This window comes from Mandrillus leucophaeus, unplaced genomic scaffold (assembly GCF_000951045.1).
Source record: "Mandrillus leucophaeus isolate KB7577 unplaced genomic scaffold, Mleu.le_1.0 Scaffold1272, whole genome shotgun sequence".
Classification (NCBI taxonomy): domain Eukaryota; kingdom Metazoa; phylum Chordata; class Mammalia; order Primates; family Cercopithecidae; genus Mandrillus; species Mandrillus leucophaeus.
The window spans coordinates 89522-106201 of NW_012101121.1; the positions used below are offsets into that span (position 1 = coordinate 89522).

Below are 16680 nucleotides of genomic sequence, written 5' to 3' on the forward strand. Positions count from 1 at the left end.
AGAAATAGGAACACTTTTACACTGTTGGTGGGACTGTAAACTAGTTCAACCATTGTAGAAGACAGTGTGGTGATTCCTCAAGGATCTAGAACTAGCAATACCATTTGACCCAGCCCTCCCACTAGTGGGTATATACCAAAGGACTATAAATCATGCTGCTATAAAGACAACCGCACACATATGTTTACTTCAGCACTATTCACAATAGCAAAGACTTGGAACCAACGCAAATGTCTGTCAATGATAGACCAGATTAAGAAAATGTGGCGCATATACACCATGGAATACTATGCAGCCATAAAAAGGATGAGTTCATGTCCTTTGTAGGGACATGGATGCAGCTGGAAACCATTATTCTCAGCAAATTATTGCAAGAACAGAAAACCAAACACTGCATGTTCTCACTCATAGGTGGGAACTGAACAATGAGATCACTTGGACACAGGAAGGGGAACATCACACACCGGGGGCCTGTTGTGGGGTGGGAGATGGGGGGAGGGATAGCATTAGGAGATATACCTAACATAAATGACGAGTTAATGGGTGCAGCACAGCAACATGGCACATGTATACACATGTAACAAACCTGCACCTTGTGCACATGTACCCTAGAACATAAAGTATAATAGAAAAGAGAAAATTAATGAGCAGATTCAACAGCTAAGCATACGACATTTTCTCCACTAGAATGAATTAGTGAACTTATATGCACAGTAGTTGCATAAAACCAAATGCTTCCTAACTTGCTTTGCATTTTTCATTTTGTGATTTTTGTATGACGCAATTTTTAACACAATCACATTTCATTCATCCATTCAACAAAATTAACTTATTGCCTACTATGTGCCAGATGTGCTTTTATATGCTGCAGACACAACTTTGATCAAAACAACCCAAGCTCCTGTGCTCATGTGCCTTCCATTCTAGAGGCTTCTTGAGAGTGAGATGGAGCCATTGGAGTGTTTTAAGTGAAGAAATGACACAATCTGACTCACATCAGCAGGATTGCTGACCACTGTGGGGAGAACAGCCATGGGCAGCAGGAGAGGGGACAGAGCTAGGGCCACAATTCAGTAGTGACAGGGTAGTAGAGACTAAGGGGAGAGGAGGGCCTACGGGATGACAGGGACAGTGACAAGGGCTGGAGAAGCAGGAGGTGAGGTAAAGGAGCAGAGAGGAAGAATTCTAAAGCAATGGAATTCTCAGACTTAAAAACAATGTTTTATAGATCTGTAATGCATTTATCCTCAGAGCATGACTCAGTGATATTTGTACCTTGGTCGTTAATACATTCTGTGGGGCTGTCCAAAAACGAATTGCCTCCCTATGTTAAACAGGTTAGGAAAGGATATCAAGTATCCCAATAAAATATGCACATACCTTAGATGTGAATAATTCATAAAAATTGGCAGGTGCATGGGCTGGCTACTGTGGCTCATACCCATAATACCAGCATTTTGGGATGCTGAACCGGGAGGATCGCATGAGCCCAGAAGTTCAAGATCAGTCAGAGCAAGATAGGGAGACCTCATCTCTACAGATATTTTTTAAGAAAAATTAGCCAGGAGTGGTTGCACAAGCCTGTGGTGCCAGAAACGTGGGAGGCTGAGGGTGGAGCACTGATCGCACGAGCCCAGGAGGTTGAGGCTTCAGTGAGACATGAGCGCGCCACTGCATTCCAGCCAGGGTAAGAGTGATACCCTGTCTAAAAATAAATAAATAAATAAATAAATAAATAATAAATAAATAAAGACAGTTCATGAGCACTGGTGAAGGGCACTTTGGCATCATTGAGCACTTACAATTGTGAGGTGATTAAATTCTGTAGAGGCTCCTGGTTGCAATATACGGTAACACATTGAGGTCTGTATTGAAATGTCCTGGACTCACACAAACTCAGGGCTATGAAATAAAGATAATGTAAAAATACAACAGACCAGAGTCACACATACATAGTCTGGGAAAGTGAAACTTAGCTTTGTGAGTCTAATTGCAATGCATTTGGACATTTATATATAAACGTGCCAAAAATCACCTCTTCTACAAATTAGATTCGTGATCATTCAGGGGTTAGCAAGATGGTGCTACCCGCTGTAGCACAAGACCCTCGCGGAGACCCTCGACCCGACAAGAGCCCCAGGCATCTATACCCGATTCCATTTTCAGTTCTGGCTCAAATCCCGGGGGGTTGGTAGGGAGGGAGGCTGGGCTCAGTGGCCTGGGCTGACCGCGGGCGCGGGGACAGGGTCTCATACCCTCCAATGGATACACAGCTGCGACCCGGACCCGGACTGGAGCCTCCTCTGCGGGTATGAACACACCCTACGATGGCACGGTTACCTCGTCCTAAACCAGGAACTGCACTAATGGACTGCAGCGGACAAGGCAGCTCAGATGTCCTGGCGAAGGAACAAGTAGAGCTCCTCAAAACCTATCTGCAGGGAAGGTGAGCGGAGTGGCTCAGCAAAGCCCTTAAGAATGGGAAGGAGATGCTACAGTGCGCGTGTGTACCAGCGGCCACGGAGTGCCTCCCTGATCTCCTGCAGATTCCTCGAGCCACCTTCCAAAAGAAGGGGAGGAAAATGAGACCAACCCTAAAATATCCCTCTCCCTCTTGTCCTGAGGAAGAAGAGTCCTCCTGGGTTTCAGATCCTACACCAGAGAGTGACTGAGGGCCCGCCCTGCACTCTGGGACAATTAAAGGATGAAGTCTCTGAGGGAAAGGAAGGAAGACAATCCCTGGAATACTGATCCGCTATTCCCGTTGACCCCACAACAGGCTTGGGCACCAGGAATTTTCCTCTCAGGCCTTGTTCTCTGCCTCACAATCAACGTGTATCTGTTGGTCTGATTCCAGTTTTTCTGATCCCCTCGGCCTCCCTCAGCTTAGGACCAGAAATCTCTGTTCTAGCCTCAGACACTAGAACTTTCCAAGGAATAGATTACCCAGGTGCCTGTGTCCAGGCTGGTGTCTGGGTTCTGTGCTCCCTTCCCCACCCCAGGTGTCCTGTCCATTCTCAGGATGGTCACATGGGTGCTGCTGGAGTATCCCATGAAGAATGCAAAGTGCCTGAATTTTCTGACTCTTCCTCTCAGATACCCCAAAGACACATGTGACCCAGCACCCTATCTCCGACCATGAGGCCACCCTGAGGTGCTGGGCCCTGGGCTTCTACCCTGTGGAGATCACACTGACCCAGAAGCGGGATGGGAAGAACAAATTCAGGACACAGAGCTTGTGGAGACAGACCTGCAGAGTACAGAACCTGCCAAAAGTGGGCAGCTATGGTGGTGACTTCTTGAGAGAAGCAGAGATACACATGCCATGTGCAGCATGAGGGGCTGCCAGAGCCCCTCACACTGAGATGGGGTAAGGAGACAAATGTGGGGTCATGTCTCTTCTCAGGGAAAGCAGGAGTCCTTCTGGAGCCCTTCAGCAAAGTCAGGGCTGAGGCCTGGGGGTGAGGGCCCCTCATGTTCCCCTCCTTTCCTAGAGCTGTCTTCCCAGCCCACCATCCCCACTGTGGGCATCGTAGCTGGCCTGGTTCTTCTTGGTGCTGTTGTCCCCAGAGCTGTGATCACTGCTGTGATGTGGAGGTAAGAGGCCAGGTAGGAAAGGGGTAAGCGCGGAGTTTTCTTCTTCCATTGGTGAATTTCGAGCCCTATAATGGGAGTTGGCTGGTATCCTGCCTTGTTGTGAGGCACCATCTCCACAAACATTTACCCTGTTCAGAGGCCCTGTCAATACTTACTCTTTGGTAAAGCACCTGTGAAAATGAAGGACAAATTTATCATCTTGATTGGGGTCATGGGAACCTGGCTCCCAGCAGTCACAGGTCAGGGGAAGGTCCCTGCTGAGGACAGACCTCAGGAGGACAATTGGTTCAGCTTCAACACATCCTCTTCCCTCGGGTTTCCTGACCCTGACCTGGGTCTGCAGTCACAGTTCTGGAAACTCCTCTGGGATCTCATGGCCCTGCCTCCTCCCTGGCCTCTCACGGTTCGTTTTCTTTCCACAGATGGAAAAGGAGGCAGCCATGCTCAGGCTTCATGTAAGTGTGGTAGGGGTGGGAGAGTGATCCCCGAGATCCTTGGGATAGTGTAGACAGGAGCCCATGGGGGAGCTCACCCACCCCACAATTCCTCCTTTAGTCACATCACCTGTGGGCTCTGAACAGATTTTGTTTTCATTCCACCCCAAACAGGGACAGTATCCAGGGCTCTGATGTGTCTCTCAAGGCTTGTAAAATGACACCTTAGAGGGCCTGAAGTGAAGGAGGACTTGGGGCAGAAGGGATAAAACTAGGCTCTGGAGATTCTTTGAATTTTTCAGTGTGTGGTGGGATGTTCAGTGTCACCACTTACCATGACTGACCTAATTTGTTCATGACTATGTTTTTTCTAAGTCTGCCTTGTGAGGGACTGAGATGCAAACTTTGTTCATGCCTCCCCTTTGTGATGTTAAGGGACTCTGGCTTCTCTTTATACCAAGGCATCTAAATGTGTCTACGTCCCTGATGACATGTGAGAAGTGGGAAGACCAGCCCACCCTCACATCCATCATGACCCCTGTTATCGTTTGGATCTGTGTCCCCACCCAAATCTTACGTTCAGTTGTAATCCCCAGTGTTAAAGATGATGATTAGCTCATGAGGATGGTTCCGTCTTGAATAGTTTAGAACCATCTCTTTGGTGCTGTTCTTGTGACAGTTCTCACGAGATCTGGTGTTTGAAAGTGTGTGGCACCTCTCTGCTCTCTCTCCCTGCTGCTCCAGGCATGTGAGTCATGTCTGCTCCCCCTTAACCTTCCAGCATGATTGAAAGTTTCCTGAGGCCATCTTATAAGTAGAGCAGATGCCAGAATCATACTTCCTGTATAGAATGCAGAATCATGAGCCAATTTAAACTCTTTTCTTTCTAAATTACTCAATCTCAGATATTCCTTTATAACAATGTGAGAATGAACTAGTCCAGAAAATCAGTACCAGGAGCTGGGTATTGCTGTAAAGGTAGCTGAAAATGTGGAAATGGCTTTGGAACTGGGTAACAGGCAGAGGTTAGAAGAGTTTAGAGAGTTCACAAGACAAGAAAATGAGGGAAAATTTGCAACTTTCTAGAGATTTGTTAAGTTGTTGTGACCAAAATGTTGATAGTGATATGGACAGTAGAGTCCAGGCTGATGAGGTCTCAGATGGAGATGAGGAACTTATTGAGACCTAGAGGAAAGGCCACTTTTGATATTAATTGACAAAGAACTTGGAGGCATTGTGCCCCTTCTCTAGGGATCTGTAGAACTTTGAACTTGAGAGTGATGTATACGGGTATCTGGTGGAAGAAATTTCTAAGCAGCATAGCATTCCAGATTTGGCCTGGTTGCTTGTAATAGCCTATGCACATATATTTGAGCAAAGAAATGGCCTGAAAATAAAACTGATATTTAAGGGGGAAATTTAATATCCGGGACAATTCCTAGTGGAGCTGCAGGAGCAGGACCCCTGCCAGGACTACTAAATGGTAGAGCCACTGGCAATGTGCAACCTCAGCCTGGAAAAGTCATAGGCATTCAGTTTTCATCCATGAGAGCAGCTATATGGGTTATGTTCAGCAAAGCCATGGATGTGGGGCTGCAAATGGTATTGTGAGCCCACTGCTTGTACCAGCCAGTGTGCTCAGGATTCAAGATATAGAGTCAGAGGAGATTATTTTAGAGTTCTGAGTTTTAATGTCTGCTATGATGAGGTTCAGCCTTGTGAGGACACTGCATTCATTTATTTTGGCCCAGTTATTCCATTTGGAATGGAAGTGTGTAAGAAATGTCTTTTCCACTGTTGTATTAATATTTTAGAAGTAAATAATATTTTTTGTTAATTTTACAGGCTTATAGCTATAAGAACTTACTTTCCATCTCAGATGAGACTTCGGAATTTTGAGTTGATGCTGGAATAACCTAACACATTTGAGACAATTGGGAGAAGATTATTGTATTTTGTAATGTGAGAAGAACCTGAACTTTGGCTGGCTAGCGGCAGGATGCAATGATATAAATATTTATTCCCTGATACCTCATGTTAAAAATGTGACCCCCAATTTTGGACGTGAGGCCTAATGGGTGGCGTTTGGGTCATGGGGGCCAATCTTTTATGAATACAGAGATACTGCCCTCTCTGGGGAGTGAATGAATTGTTGCTCTATTAGTTTGCAGGAGAGCTAGTTGTTAAAAAGAGCTTGGCACCTTCCTACTCTGTTTGTTCCTCTGTTACCATTTGATCTCTGCACAAAGCAGCTCCCCTTTGCCTTCTGCCATGAGTGGAAGCAGCCTGAGGCCCTCACTCTTATCACTCAAGAGATTGTAAGGTTTTTAGGATAAACCACGGAAAAGGACTAAATGTTTTTGTTATACCTCAGATTACTTTTTTTTTTTTTTTTTGCCCACATATCTTTTATAGGAAAAGAATTATGACAGCAAAGAGGTATTGGCATATTATCAGAGTCTCATTCAGTCATTCAAAATTAGACCAGTTTATCATCCTCTTGTATGAATATGTGTCCCAGAATGAAGTCACTCAGCTTTGCAGGCACCACTCAATCTTACCGGGTTCCAAAAACAAGAATGGTCTCAGGGACATATGGCTTCACCCTTTTGGGCATTCAGTATAATTGACCTAAAAGACAATATCTTCTCTTGCTCACACCACTTTTGAGGAGTTAAGCTAATTTTGAATTTTCCTCATTATATAACCCTTTGATTTATTCACTTACCCTCAGCCACTATTCCTCCTTCTGTCCCCTTATATCAGTCTTTTCAAGTTTTGGAAGTAACATTAGGTTTGGCTGCTGTGCTGGCCAAGACTTCAGGCAGCAATAGTATTCTAGTATGTCTTCCCTCAGTCTACTCTTGATCATAGAGGGTAGGTTACACAGATAAGCAACTAGTGGGGGCTATCTGACTACCAGGCTACATAGCTCTACTTACTGTTAATCCCGACTTTGCCAGATGAAATGAAGGTACAGCACAATCCTTGATTTGCTTGGGAAATCTTACATAAAGGTGTAAAAATACAGTTATAGTTTTTTGCTTAAGGATAATTCCTGTTTCTGGCACTTTTATTTGCATCCCTATTCCTGATACCACTGCATCACATATGAAAAAAGAAATTTGAGGTGAAGTGTAGTCATTACTCCAGCATCCTCTCCCCTTAGGAAGAAGGGTATGTATAGTCTTAACAATATAGCCCTGATGCATCAGGAAAAAGAGAGGATGTGACCTAGTGGAGTCACTCTTGCAGCCCCACCCATGTTGACAGTGAGCACATTCATGGAGATATAAATTGCCCAACAATTAGATTGGCAGTTTTTAGACAACTAATGTTTCAATTGACCATTTCAATGTTCTATCAAAGTTTTCCCCTAAGGAGGACATCTCCCTGTGCATTGTTGGCCGTTTGAGGCTGTAAAGTGTGCTTTCTTGTGTAAAGAAATGGGACTCAGTAGTCCGCATTGGTGCAATCTCTTCTTTTCTGGTTCTTTTATAGCCCTTGAAGCATTGACATCTACCCCTGGTTGAGCATAGCCCAATCCAGAGTCAGTGACTTTCCTGTCAAGATCGGTTTGCAGCTCCTTTGGGGTTGCTGGCATCAGTCTGGCTTGCCAGCTCTGTATGATCAAAGTCTTCCCACTAGAGAATCTGTCACAGCCATCTGCTGCCTCTGTCTGTTTTCTTGACCAACAGTCAAAACAGAGGTTATGAGAAATTACCAAAATTGTGAACGAAAGAGAGATCATCACTAATGACCCTTTAGGAATTAAAAAGCAATTTAAGTGAATACTCTAAAAAACCTCAAGTCAATAAGTTAGACCACTTAGATAAAAGAGACAGATTCACACAAAGATAGAAATTGCCAAAACTGACTCCTCCTCATAGAAAATCTGAATAGAACTGTACACTAAATCAGTAATTTAAAAACTTTCTCACAAAGAAATGCCAAAGCCCAGATATCTTCACTGGTGAATTCTATCAAATATTTCAAAAGCTCTTTCAGACGAGAAGAGAGGAGTCAAGAGTTTCCAGCTCATTTACAGAACTGGCATTGCTAATATGAAAGTCAGAGCAAGACTCACAAGAAAATGATACCAGAGACCAGTATCACCAATAAACATAAATGAAAACATTCTTAACAAACATAGGCAGACAATACAACGCCACATAAAAAACATTACACTCCATGACCAGTGGGATTCATCCCAGGAATATAAGGTTGGATTAACAACTGGAAATCAACTAATGGAATGCACCATATTAATGGAATAAAAGACATAATTATGTCGAAAGGTGCAGAAGAAACAGTTGACAAAAATGTTAACAGCACTCGTGTTCATAAGTTTCAACAAAACAGGAATGGAGGGGACCTTCCTCACTCTGATAAAGGGAATCTATAAAAAACCCACAGCTAAATTCATGCTTAATGAAGAAAAACTGAATGCTTTTCTTCTAAGATGGGGATCAATGCAAGGATGTCCAATCCCATCACTTCTATTTAACATTGTACTGGAGATTGTAGTCAGTGCAATAAGGCAAAAAATGAAAAATTAAAGTCATCCAGCCATCCAGGTAAAAACGAAAACATAAAACTCTATTCACAGATAACATGACCTTGTCTGTAGAATTCACAAGCAGGTAAAAGCCTGCTAGCACTAGCAAATGAATCCAGAAGTGCCCATAGGATATAAAATCAATATAAAAATTAATTATTAACCTATTTCTCTATACAAGCAATGACAACCTCAACTTTCCTATCACAGTAGTTACAAACAGAGCAAAATGGGAATAAATTTAGGAAGAGAGCAGTGTTTGTTCGCTGAGAAGTACAAAATGTTACTGAGAGAAATTAAAGGTCTAAATAAATGGAGAGATGCAGTTGGAAAGCTCAATAACACTGTTAAGATGGCAGTTCTCCCACAGTAGATCTATGGTTTCAATACAGTCTCTATCAAAATCCCAGCAGAAATTTTATAGAAAATTGACAAAATAATCCTAAAAATGTATGTGAAAATGCAGAGGATGCAGAAGAGCCAACACCAATTTAGAAAAAAAAAATGGAATGTCATAGAAAACTACAATAATCCAGACAGTGTGAAACTGAGAGACACAGAGATCAATGAACAGAAGTGAGAATCTAGAAAGATATTCTTACATTTTTTTGTCAATTGATTTTCAATGAAGTTGCATAGGTAATACAATGTGACACTTAACACCATCTAAAATATCAGCTCAAACAAATTATAGCCCTAAAAAGCTAACATTTATGACTTAAAACTATAAAATTTCTCAAAGAAAATACAGGGAAAATTTTTGTGACTTTGGGTAGTTAGGTAAAAGATTCTTAGATAAAATACCAAAAGCATGATCTACAAATGAAAAAAAAAAAAAGAGAGAGAGAGAGAGAGACGTTGGGCTTAGTTAAAACTTTAGGCTGGGCCCAGTGCCTCACGCCTGTAATCCCAGCACTTTGGGAGGCCAAGGCGGGTGGATCATGAGGTTAGGAGATTGAGACCATCCTGGCTAACATGGTGAAGCCCCGTCTCTACTAAAAAATACAAAAAAATTAGCCAGGTGTGCTGGCGGGCGCCGGTAGTCCCAGCTACTTGGGAGGCTGAGGCGGGTGAATGGCGTGAACCTGGGAGGTGGAGCTTGCAATGAGTCGAGATTAGGCCACTGCACTCCAGCCTGGGTGACAGAGTGAGACTCTGCCACAAAAAAAAAAAAAAAAAAAAAAAAAAATTGAAAACTTTAGTACTCCAAAACACATTATTGAGAAAATGAGAAGACAAGCCATAGACTAGGAGAAAATATTTCACTATTTATCACAAATTACAGTTGTGATGAGGAACCTGTATCCAGAATATGTGACAAGTTATTAAATTCAACGTAAGAAGACAAGCAACTCAACTAAAAATGAGCGAAACACACAAATATGCTCAACTGACTTTTACAAAAGCACAAAAGCAATTCAATGAAGGAAGGAGCGCTTTCCCATCAATGGTGCTGGAGCAACTGGACAAGCACAGTGGAATAAAATAACCTCAGCCCAAACCTCACATTTTGTACAAAAAATAACTCAAAATGAATCACAAGCTTTAATGTAAGACACAGAATTAAAATGACAAACATTGAACCAGGTGTGGTATCACAGGCCTGTACTCTCAACTACTCAGGAGGCTGAGGTGGGAAGATCCCTTGAGCCCAAGAGTTCAAGGCCAGCCTAGGCAAAAATTTTTTTAAAAATAAATAATAAATAAATTTAAATTTTAAAACTGCAAATCTTTTAAGAAAAAATAATCAGAACTAAGACTGGACAACTAGTTCTTAGACATAACACCAAAAGCATGATCCATCAAAGAAAAAATTAACAAATTGGATCTTATCAAAACTAAAAACTATTGCTCTGTGAGAGACCTGTGAAGCACTAAAAAGACAAGCTACAGCACAAGAGAAGATATTTGCAGACAACATATTCAATAAAGACTTGCATTCAGAATATATGGAGAAATTTAAAAACTCAACAGTAAAAATGAAATCCAAATACACAATAGGCAATGAGCAAGACACAATCAGATGTTTCACTAACGAGGATAAACACCGGGCTAACAAGCAGATGAAAAGAAGCTCAACATAATTATCCAGTGAGAGAACACAAATTAAATCCACAATGATAGGAATGGCTGAAATACAAAATAAAGGTAGCAACAGATGCTGGCAAGGATGCAGAAAAACTGGGTCACTCTTATATTGCTGGTAGTAATGTATTTGAAAATGGTACAGCCACTCTGGAAATGGATATTGCAGTTTTCTTCAAACTGAACATGTAGTTTACCTTATGACTAGCAATTGCCCTACTAGGCACTTATTTCAAAGAAGGGAAAACTTTGTGTTCACAAAATACCTGTACACAAATACTCTTGCAGCTTTATTCATAATACCCCCAAACTGGAAATAATGCCATTGTCTTTCCATGGGTGAATGAGATCTGCTGGTTGAACTCATAACTGAGTCACACAAGTGCCCTTTCTCAAGGCTACCATCCTGCTTCTCTGTGCAGTAAGTGTTTTATGCATATTTCCCATTTTCTCACAAAAATATTAAAGACATGTACTCAAGGATTAAAATTTAATGAACATAAATTTTTTTCCTTCTCCATCAAAAAGATTCTTAAGTGGGAATGCAGTTTGGAGCCACTGCCTTGGTTCTGCTAAGGTGCTGGGTGTGTTACCTACCTTGGCATTTGCAGCATTAATGGAAAAGTCCACATAATGAAACAGGCAGATGGCATCTTGGTATTTCTGTGAAAACAGGTTTCCCTCCTGGACTCTATGGAGGCAGCTCAGGGGACACACTTTGAAAATGGCAGAGATCAATTATGGTTCCTAGTGGGACACAACCCCTAGCCTATTCCAGTTCAGCTTTCTCTCTCTCTCTCTCTCTCTCTCTCTCTCTTTCCCTCATTCTTCCAACTTATAATTGTATAAGTTGCTGTGAATCTGTCCCTCACTGAGAACTGACAGGGCGATGTAGGGGAGGAGGGGAGATTTCTTTGTGCTGTGTCAAGGCATCGAGACAGACCTCTCCTTCTCTCCTGAACCTCACACTCTATCCCTTCCCAGACACTTGAATTAAAACACAGACAGAAATGTCTGTTTAAGAACTAAATATCAATAGCATAAAATATGAAGACAGAGTAGAATGGGGTAATGCATGAGAGTGTAACAGGGGTGATAGGACCTCAAGGTGCCAGGAAAGCCGGTCCTGGGCTCCCCAGGAAGAGCCGTCACCAGGACACTCACTCATAAAGGTCACCTATAATAATGCAATTACAGCATATGTAATATATCAAAATATAATAAAATAACAAAAATAATATGGCACAGCTGCAAACACTTCATATATACTAACCCTTTTCATTCATCCAACCACAATAAATAAATGCTGTTAGTTTCCCTATTTCATAGATGAGGAAACTGAGGCACCAAGAGGGAAAATGCTGGTGAGACCCAGGCAGGGAGTTGAATCCAGGCCACCTGGCTGCAGAGTCTAGCCGCCCTCAGTGGCACCAGTGGACCCAGGAGATGACACGGGAGACTGAAATCCCAGTTGTGCACTGCCCTGGTGGTCTCCTGTCCCAGCCAGCTGTTGATCCGGGCCTTGTAGGTTCCCATGCTCTGGAGAAAAGAGAGAAACAGTAAATGTTCCACTGGGTGCAGGGTGCTGCTTTTTATTCCCTGACGACTTCTCCCTCCTCAGTCACTCCAAAATCAGATTCACTCTGTCTCTGAGGGAAGATGACGTCCCCACTTTTTTCTCCCTCCCATGGCACTTTCCCCAGCCCCTGCCAGTCCCCTCCCATGACTCTATCAGCATCAGCACCTGCCCTGTGCCCAGCACCCATCGCGCAGGGAGTGAAAGGACCCCAGGACTAAGAAACAAGACCCAGGAGGAAACTCAGTGCCCTCCCCTCCTCTCACGCCTGACCAGCCCTGACACAGTGGGAGGCCTCCCCAAAGAGAGGCCCTGGCCCTATCTCCATGTCCCTCCAGGCCTGGGCTGGGTCACACACACAGTCCTTCTCCCCACTCAGTCCCCAGACCCTCCTCATCTGTGGAGGCACCTGCACACCAGGGCAGACCCTGCACATTGTGGGTTCTGCACTCCGGAGGTGGCTCACTGTTCCTCTCCTCCCAGCTCTAAGCAGACAACTCCTAACTGGAGATCCCATCAGGAAGCCCTGGGGCTCACAGGCCCAGTATGGAAATATGTGGCTGCCATGGAGTCTGCACCCGACGTGATGCTGGTGATTCCCTTGCTCAAGGAGGCCCAGCCTCCCCTCCCCATAACCTGCATGTGGGCTGTGCTTGCTCCTGCCTGTCCACTCACCCCTGGAAATGCAGTTCCACCCCAGGGCTGCCGCTTGGTGGGGCTGCAGGACCTTCCTGCCACGTTCCTAGCAGGGATTCCACCCAGGCCACTGCCATTGAAGCCCACAGAGGATCTTCTCCTTTTCCTCATGGAGTAGGGTGTTTCTTCAGACCCCTCAGCCTGAGGCTGCCTCCACCCACCCTCTGCACCTGGGGACTGTCACTGCCACAACCATCATCTCCCACATGGACCCTCAGAGAAAGGAAGCTCTAAATTTGAGTTCCTGTTCCATTCAACATGCTTTACATCAGTATCGGTCCCAACTGAAATTATGTTGATGGATATCAACATTTAAAGCAGGAATTTTGAGAAATTGACATGTGATTTTCATACCCTTTTTCTGGCCAATGTCCCAGTGATCTATGAGGAAACCATTCCTGCCTACAGGGAACCAAAGCTGACAATCCCTCTACGGGAGACTCCGCAGCTGAGAGCAGGAGCAACCACAGACCTGCACTCCCCGTGCTGTGAGTGCCTCCTCGACGGGGCCCTCTTGCTGCAGGGCAGGGGAGGAACCATCCCATCTGCCCAGGCCTGAGGGACTAACTAACAATGCCATTAGGTTCAAGAATGAGACAACACCACCCCACTGGCCAGGCACACAGAAATGGGGAAATGGCAGAAACACTCGGGTTTCCTGGACACCCCAGCCTCTCCCTGTCCCCTGCACTGCCTCTGTCTTTGCAGAAACAAAAATTTCTACTTTCTCTTTTCCTCACCCCTCAAACAACCTGACTATGGGGGAAATTATTCTCTCTCTTATTTTAAACTTACCAGGTAATGATTACATTAAGAAGAAAAAAATTGGCTCAGGAAAGGCAAGGTGAGGCCACAGAACACAGAACAAAGCCCAAAAAACACAGCCCCTGGGGACTATGACCCTCGTGGGCTGGAAAAACTAACAACCCCCTGGACATAGGATGAAAACAGAGACCGCAGCTGCCCTGACAGAGGGCTGGTCCGCACTCCCCAAATAGCCCAGGGACATACGCTTATCACCTTGTCCATATCATCTGCAAGGAAACACAGGGAGGCAGGGGCCACATGGTGGGAATCTGGAAAAAGCACGGCCTCAAGTGGCCCAGAGGACACAACAGCCCTGAGAGAGAGGTCTCGGATGAGGCGCATGGGGAGCTGCCAAGTGAAAGAGGATGGCCGTGTGCACTCAGGACCCTCCCTGGTACAAGGGAGGCCACAAAGGGAACTGCGCATGCAGAGGCCCTCAGTCAGCCTCGTGGGTCTTTTTCTTGGTGTCCTTCTGATGGCTGGAGAAACATGGGTGAGGGATGCAGAGAGGGAGGGACTAGAGGCTCTGCCTCGATTCCTCTCCAGTTTCTAACCCCTCACCAGATCACAGCCGCCTTTACTGTTTGATCCCTCTGAGATTGTGATTATCCAGGCCCTCAGCAATCAGCAAGCGATTCCCAGCTCATCCACCTGGATGCGCCCTGGTCAGCCTGAGAGACAGAGAGAGCGGGATGGGGACAGAGCAGGTGCCACGGCCCTCCCTACTGCCCACCCCTCACCTGCAGTAGGAGGAGGCCACAGCTGGACAGTGGATTGTCTTGGCTCAGCCCTGGCTTGGGAAGGACTTAAGAGTATAAAAAATAGCCTGCATGTGATGGTTCATGTTCAATTCTATGTGCCGCAGTATAGGTTTAAGCAGCCCACATGGTCATTTAAAGAGATAAAGAAGCAAAATGTACTAAGCCACCACCCCCTCTCCTTCTTGCTTTCCCTTTCATGCACCAGCCAGGTGCCTATCGGTTGGGGTCCCCTCAACGACCCCCTCCCCACCTCACCAAAAATTTAGTTTAGGCTAACTTGCAGCGTAGATAATTGTACCCTTTCTTATCAACTAGGTGCAGCCGTTAGGGCCATAAGTCAAATGTTTAAGGAGTCCTGAGACAATCACAATGCGTTATGGGCTGCAACAAAATGCAGCAAAAAGACGTAAAGAACATACTCAAAGTCTTATTCAAAGTACCAATTTATGATGTCCGGGAAGATCGTAACCCCATAGTACTCAGCTAATGAGGAACTGGGGGAAGGACTTGAGCACTAGGGAATACACTGTTGAAACCGTCCCTTGTGTGCCTGCATTCCAGACACCCGATGTTGCAAAACTGTCACTAAAAGTCTCACTTTTGCTGTTCTCTGGGTCTCTGAGTCCATACTTTGGGTTTGGATGAGTGAGTTTGTTTCTCAAAATCTAGTGGCCTGTATGAGGTTCTCTGTGCTTGCGTGAAGTGAGACTCTGGCTGAAAGGGGATATGCGTACCACTTGACACATGTGGTCCATTCTGTCCGGATGTCCCGGCTTCCCACAGAAGCCATGGACAAACTCGAAACTGTTATTCAGGAGACAACGAAAGTGACACGGCGGGGGGTGGGAAGGGGAAGCAGGCACTGCGGCAATCAGGCAACCTCATGCATGAGCCCAGGTAGGAAGACTGGACTCTGCGAACTGTCTTGGTGGCTGGACATTTTCGGAGTTTGAGTGCATGTGACTGAGACATCTTAGATATGAAGCGAGGGCGGAGTCCTAAACCGCAGTTCCGTTCTCCCGTGAGGGAAACAGCCGGAGACCTAAAAAGCAGTTGACTCACAGGGTACGAAAAGACCTCCAGTAAGGGGGGTCGAGTACACAGGGAAACTAAGACACAGGGAGCAGTTGAAAATGGGAAGCAAAAATTCTAGGCCTAGGGAACAAAGAAAGGAGCCCCCCTCCAGCACCCCCCCAGATATCCACTGAGGAGGATGTTACAGGCTTGGGGGAATAACCCCCGAACCAGGAATAAGGAGAAACAAAAAATAATAAAGTATTGCTGTTTTATCCGGCCTAAAGAGCCCATCAGTCAGCCTTTGGTCTTTGAGCCTAAGTTTAGCTCAAATAAGGATTGGGTATGCCAGCTTTAATTCTCTATGTGAATGATACAGCCCTGTCCTCACAAGAGGAGAAGCGTTATGCTGTTTGTTGGATTAGTGAATTAACCCCCGTGTTCACCCTAGGGAACTAGCAAGGAGGGCCTAGTAAAGAGCCCTCACCCAATGAAAAGACCTGGGATCCCGTAACACTTGCTCCCTGGCCCATACATCTCACACAGCAGAGGACAAGGAGATCAGGGGGGTAACAGGAAGGTTGGAGGAAAAGAAATCTAGAGGTCATGAAAGAGCTAAACCCAGTGCTCCCTTAAATCCTTGTACAAACTTAAAGAAAGTATTGGAACAATGTAAGAAGGACATTAAGAATTTCCCTATTCCTTCTAAACAGCAGGTGTCTAACATGTACCCGCTTAGAAAAGTTCCTATGGGACAGGGAATAATTAGATTTGTGAGTACACCTTTAACAAGTACTGAGGTCAGGAATTTTAAAATGGAAATGATATCACTCTTAGAAGCTAGCTCTCAGTAAGCCTGCAGCAAAGCAGGGGGGCTACATAAGGAAAATCAGAACGAGGATCATAAACTCAAATGACTACGGGGTCAGCAAATAATAAAAAGGAGGGCTGCAGGGCTGGGTGGGAACTCTGGCGGCTGCTCAGCTATTCTTATAGTGCCGGCACTGTGTTGCCAGGAATAGCAGGACGGGTCCCAGCTCCGTGGCCTCAACTTTGCCAACCTAACAATGGCTCAAGAAGCGGGGACTTGGCCAGGTGCGGTGGTTCACGCCTGTAATCCCAGCACTTTGGGAGGCCGAGACGGGCGGATCA

The 16680-nt window shown here is 45.0% G+C and overlaps 1 protein-coding gene across 1 annotated transcript in view; it reads left to right on the forward strand.

Annotated features, from left to right (window-relative positions):
- Positions 1–1119: 1119 nt before the first annotated feature.
- LOC105533654 (HLA class I histocompatibility antigen, A-30 alpha chain-like) overlaps positions 1120–16680 on the forward strand; it is a 58559-nt gene continuing 42998 nt past the window's right edge. Inside the window, 2 exon segments of the mRNA XM_011972129.1 lie at positions 1120–1161; positions 2098–2414. Of these exon segments, the coding sequence (XP_011827519.1) occupies positions 1120–1161; positions 2098–2414 (359 nt within the window).